This window comes from Octodon degus, unplaced genomic scaffold (genome assembly GCF_000260255.1).
Source record: "Octodon degus isolate 3935 unplaced genomic scaffold, OctDeg1.0 scaffold00043, whole genome shotgun sequence".
NCBI classification, from domain to species: Eukaryota; Metazoa; Chordata; class Mammalia; order Rodentia; family Octodontidae; genus Octodon; species Octodon degus.
In genome coordinates, this window is record NW_004524619.1 from 10854885 (window position 1) to 10860859 (window position 5975).

The 5975-nt window shown below is 46.5% G+C and overlaps 1 protein-coding gene across 3 annotated transcripts in view; it reads right to left on the bottom strand.

Moving 5' to 3' along the window:
* Window positions 1-5975, bottom strand: part of Nisch (nischarin) — a 55424-nt gene that overhangs the window by 22475 nt on the left and 26974 nt on the right. For all 3 annotated transcript variants that reach the window (XM_023715703.1, XM_004631658.2, XM_004631659.2), the window contains exons 4-5: window positions 1364-1412; window positions 164-327 (exon numbers count right to left, since the gene is read on the bottom strand). In XM_023715703.1, the coding sequence (XP_023571471.1) occupies window positions 164-327; window positions 1364-1412 (213 nt within the window). The remainder of the gene's footprint in view (window positions 1-163; window positions 328-1363; window positions 1413-5975) is intronic.

Consider the following 5975-nt stretch of genomic DNA (forward strand, 5'->3'; position numbering starts at 1 on the left):
CGAGACATTGGTTCACAATGCCCCCTGGTGCTCATAGCCAGAAGCACAGCCAAGAATACAAGGGGCTCTCCTCTCATGCTCACCCTGTCCCCACCCCCAAATCTCCTTTGTATACATGGCCAACCAAGGGAGAAAGCTCAGCACTGAGCTGCTGCAGCTTTACCTTCAGGTACTTAAGGCGACAGGTGAAGTCCAGGATGTGCCCAAGGTCAGTCTTGGCATCCCCGCTGGCGCATGTGGGCTTCCCCTGCTGCAGCTGCTCCGTGACTGCATACAGCTGTAGGGGCCCAATGGCAAAGACCTCGCCGGCCCCCAGGAGCTGCTCTCCTGCAACACCATGTGCTGAGGGATCAGCTTTTGGCCCTAGCCCCAGCTCACTGGCCAGCCAGGGCATCTGCCCACCGGGCTGACATTAGTCAAGCACCTCTAACAGGTGTACCCACTGCACAGAGATGAAGCTATGACCCTAAGTATGCAGGAGCAGCTGCCCTCCTGAGCACACACCCAACCCGGAACAACCCTGGACATGTAGCAACAGAGAAGGAAGACAGCCAGGGAGACAGCTCAGCAGCACAAGCACCTGCCTGACAAGCTCAAGGTTCTGAGTTTGATCCCTGGTGGTTAAAAAAAAAAAAGGAAAAGGCCATGGGGATTGTGCCACTGGGACCCATGCTGGGGCTGCATGAAGATGTAAGGCACTGGGGTAGGACAAGACTGAAGAAAGGTGGCATTTGGGACAACAGGCCTATGGTACAACCTCCAAAATGCAGATGCTGAGGTTAGGGGCAACCTTAAGATGCCAGGCCAGTTTAGCACCTGAGAGCAAGACGGCTTCTCAGCCGGCCGGACTGGCACCTGGGCCTTCCTCCACTCCTTCCAGCTATGCAGCCTCACACAGGTCCTGGGTCTCAGATCAGTACCGTCCTCACTGGTACCTATGGCTCCAGGTGAAAGGCAGTAGAATGGTAAACCCAGGGCTGGATGCTAAGGCTGACTCTTCACACATTACTACAGTTACTATGCTCTCTGGGAGGCTGCAACCCTAGTATGGCTTCTACATGTCACCTGAATCCTCTCAAGGACAAACCAGATGCAAGACGGCAGCATACCACTGCTCTCCCAGCAACGAGCCACAGGGCTTGAAAAGAGCTCCTGAGAGCAGGCCACGCTCCCTACACAGTCCTCCGGAGAGTGCTAGGATGCAGGACCTCGGCTCCTGCACAGGACAGGGAGGGGGCAGGCCTAGAGCTGAGCAGCGCTCTACGGAGCTGGGTCCTGGCCAGGGCTTAACAGATTCAGTTCTGTGCCTCCCGAAGGACTAGGCAAGCTGTGCCAAGCATTTCAAGGACCAGTGGCCATGTACCTTTTTCATACAGTTCTTCAGCCAGTGCCGCAGTGATGCCATTTACCTCCTGCAGAGAAAACAAAGCCCATGGTTAGAAGGCTATCTGCCTTGTCACTGGTACCTCACATTCCCTGTGACCTGCCCTGTGCTGCTGTAGGGCTGTCTGGTTCATGGGTGTCTGACCCGTTGGCTTCACTGAGTGAAGGGGGGTTGTCTTGGGTGCATGTAAGTGATACAATGTAGATAGTGTAACAAAACATCAAAAATATTTATTTATTTATTTTGGAACCGGGGATTGAACTCAGGCCCTTTCGCTTATTCTACTGAGCTATTGCCCCAGTCCCCTAAAATATTTTTAATAGAGCTTTTTTTTTTTTTTTTTTTGAGACAGTTTACATAGCTCAGACTGGCCGTGAATTGAAGTGCTCCTGCTGCCTCAGCCTCCTACAGGTGCCAAGTGCCCAGTAACATTTATAGCCAGTAGTGATGCTGTATATTAATTACAACAATATCAAATATGAACAAAAAACTAATATATTTTTCTATTTTCTATACTACAGCTGCTAAAAAATAGTTTACTTATTAAAGACAGGGTCTTGTTGTATAGTCCAGGCTGGCCTCAAATTCCCAGCAATCCTCCTGTCTCAACTTTCCAAATCCTGGTGTTACAGGTGTGAGCCACCATATCTGGCTATTAAAACATTGATTCATTGATTGATTTTACCAGGAATGAACTCATGCCTGCCAGGTAGGAATTGCATCACTAAACTAAATCTCTAGCCCCCAAACTATTTTATGAAGTAAAACAAGCCCACACACATTTAATAAGCAAGAAAGCTTAAATGTCTGCTTACCAACAATAAACACAGACCTTCACAGGCACACTTGTTAGGTAGGCTGAAATACTATGGGGGTGACCACTTGGGTCCTACTTGCCAAGTTCTACAGGCGCATGGAACACCTGATAGACACGGGTTTGGAATCAAATGCCTGTGTATGGTGGGTGCAGGTGGAGTGTGCACTGCACTGTGCCCTGCCCAGCAGTTTTTTTTTTTTTTTTTTGTCACCTATACAGTCCACTCTTGAGTACCCAATCAAATAATAAAAAATACTGCTTAAAAATCACAATAATTCTCTCAGGCTTTCACAGAGACCACATTGGCCAAGCAATGGCCGTGACTCATCCACATGGCTGACACTGACAAAGGTTCTACAATCTGAGGTACAGGATCTCAGGATAAATCCTGAGGGGATTTCACTGACCTTATCAGACCCAAAAGCTACAACTCTTGTTGTATAGGTCTTGCTTTACCTTGGTCTTAACCTTATCCAGCAGAAAAGTATAAAAACAAAGTATAAAAAGTAAAGCCATGCTGTTCTGTTGAGCTGTAGGGGACTCAGGTCAATTTCTGACATTGCCAGTGAAGTGGAAGACCCAATACTATTATGGGATACTGAACTCTTTTAGAATATTTTGCTGAGTTAACACACCTATAATATTCAAATGATGGAACTAAACAAAAAAAGGGGATACAGATGAATGTCCATTTTGTATCTGTGTATACAAATTGGTTAGGATAGATACATAGTTACATTCTCTTAATGAATAAAGGGATTTGTAAATAAAATATGTCTGCATTTTGTACAGCAATTAACCACTAGGAAGAATGTATGCAATGTGTTAATTATTGAAACTGTCCTACCAATTTGGTTTGAAATTGTCTCACTGCTATTTATTTCTCAATAAAATTATGGAAAAAAAATCACAATAATACATATATATGTCTGTTTATCTATCTAGCGTTTCCCTGTGTAACCAAAGCTGGCTTTGAACTTGCAGGAGTATCTTCCTGCCTCAATTTGCCCAGTAAGGGAGTACACCACCTCACCCAGCTCCCTTAAATTTTTTTTTTTTTTTTTGGTCTTTTTGAGACAGAATCTTGTTATGCAGTTCAGGCTGTCCTTCAGCTCACTTTGTTGTCACAATCCTCCTGCCTCAGACTCCTGAGGACTATAGGCACACGTGTGTGCCACCTACATTTACAATTTGTGTGGCTACATTACTAGCTGTCCAGGATGCACGCCTGGGCTTCTACTCATAGCAAACAAGCTAAGGAAGGGTGTAAGCTTATATATATATATATAATAAGGCAAGGAGCTTAGAAAGGAAAAGTAAATATTTCCAGTTGCATGGATACCTGAAAGATCTCAAAAGCACGGAAAACAGATTACTGCAACTAGTTACAAATCAGGTCCTCTCAAGCACTGGCTGAGTGCAAGAGGCCAGAGACCAGCTCTGCAGCTCCTCAAAGATGGTTGTGGTTAGCCTTAGGGTCAGGCTTAGAAGAAGTCCTATTTCTTTTAGAAAAGGGGTCCCATTACCTTGTTGGGCTGAAAGACCTCCTAGAGCCAACTCTCTCTGGAAATAACCACTCACAACAGCAACACTCAACACCAGAAGCACCAGCAAGAGGTGGGAGAGGACTTCCTTTTCTAGTGATGCAAAGGAGAAGGCACGCCAAGGGTACACCCCTCAGTTACGTGGTTGCACTCACGGTGGGCCACACCTGAGCACTCCCTACAGGAGGAAGCTGCTACTTGAGCCTTGTTACACAGACAAGTAAGCACAGGCAAGGAGTGACCCTCTAATTTCATACAGCTAGAAACTAGCAGGGTTATACCCAAGGTACTTGGCCCTGGGCCTTTCTGTATATGACCACGTGGCTCAGAACAGCAGTGGCTAACTGTGGCTAACTGGTCCACAGATGGCAGCCAAGACACTTTTTGTAATCAGGTACAGAGAGAGGCTATACATTCACCCTCATAATTCACAGGAACACTGCTGTCACTGTGATGCGCAATTCACATTTATGGGACTCAAAGGATGACAGAAGACAGGGTGTCCTTTTACCTGTTTTTCTCTTTCTCACCGCTTTAATACAACATGGCTACTTTAATGGTTGTTTGTGTGCTACAAACACCCTCTCCCCCTGCCTGTTTTGTTACTTCTGTTCAAGGTAGTTTTCTTCACATGAGGTTCTTTATTCCCTTAATTTCTTCTGATCCTTTCTTTCAGGGTGCAGGGTGAAGTGTATAAGGGCCAGCAGAAGAACAGGGTTGTGGTTAGAAATGAGAGGTTATGGGCTCACTCTAAAAGTTTTAACATCACCCAACCTCATTTATGTTTTCCTAGCAATTGTGAAGACCTCAAGATTAGGAAGAACATGGAATGACCAAAGGTCTCTCTGTAAACAGTGCTGCCTACATATTCTCCCCCAAGTCAGACTGCCTGGCTCTGCTCTGCCCCAGGCACAGCCCAAGCGCACCCACGTCAGTTCCCCAGCAGTAGCTCGGAGCCTCTCATGCACTGCCTCTCACAGAAAGAGGGCTTCCTGCCTCACCATCAGCATGAAGATGTCATGTTCCACAGCAGCTAGTGTCAGCTCAGAAAGAATAAGGAGAAAGAATCACCCTAAATTCTGGCCCTGCAAAAGGAACAGAGATAAAATTTCCAGAAGACACAGAAAGCTGAGACAACGAGGGCTAAGGGCTTGCGCCCGTATGGCTCAAATCGGACAGACCATCCTAGCACTCAACCTGTTTGCCAGCAGAGGCATTATTCTCAGAGGAGACTAAAAGAGCTAAGATAGATAGGGCACAGTATCTTGCAGGTCCCCAGACATCTGAAGACACCCCAAACTTATACCAGAGGCCTCAAGGACTTTGCCCACTGATGCTAGACAGCCAGAGAACTCTGACCACTGATGTTTACTAATATCTTCCCACCTCATTATCCCTTGCCTTCTTTCAATCCCTATTTTAAAAAAGCCCTTTTGTCTGTCCCCAGACAGCTCTAACGCCCTCCGTCTGCCTGTACTCAGGCATTAAACATTACATGTGGTCTCTGCCTCATTTCCTTCCTTACAGTGCCAAGGGAAGAGTATGCTTTCTTTTTTTTTTTTTTTTTTTTCGGAACCGGGGATTGAACTCAGGCCCTCGTGCTTGCCAGGCAAGCGCTTATTCTACTGAGCTATCTCCCTGGCCCCCAGAATATGCTTTCACTTCTGAGGCATCTCAAAAGCCAACTGGGTAACAATTTTTCTCCCTGCTCTGGGGAGGCCCAGGAAGCGCACACTTTGGACATGCAAAGTTTGCTGCTGCACTGCTTGGTTTCCCAGGCTGATCTTCAGAACTTCTGGAGGGTGCCTGAAACAGAGGAACACAGAAACGCCTCAGCCTGCTGACCTACAGCACTGGTCTTCTCAGGTTAAACTGTGCACCTGCGGGCAAGGTTGGGCAGTCACACCTCTCTAGACCAGAAAGGGACACAGGGGCTTGTGGACTTTGGTCCTTAGCTGTTGTTGATACTCCCAGAGAAATCACCTGTGAGGACAGGGAGTTTCCTTCATAGGTGCTGAAAAGATTTAAAGTGCTTTAGGGTGACACAAACGTCTGAGTCAAAGCTCACTAACAATACTGTTTGACAGGCACAGTAGCACTTTCCTGTAATCCCAATGCTCAGGAGGCTGAGGCAAGAGGGCTACATAACAGAGACACTGTGTCAAACCAACCAACCCACCCACCCTCAATACAATTTTATTTTTTAAAATTTATATTTATTTATTTATTT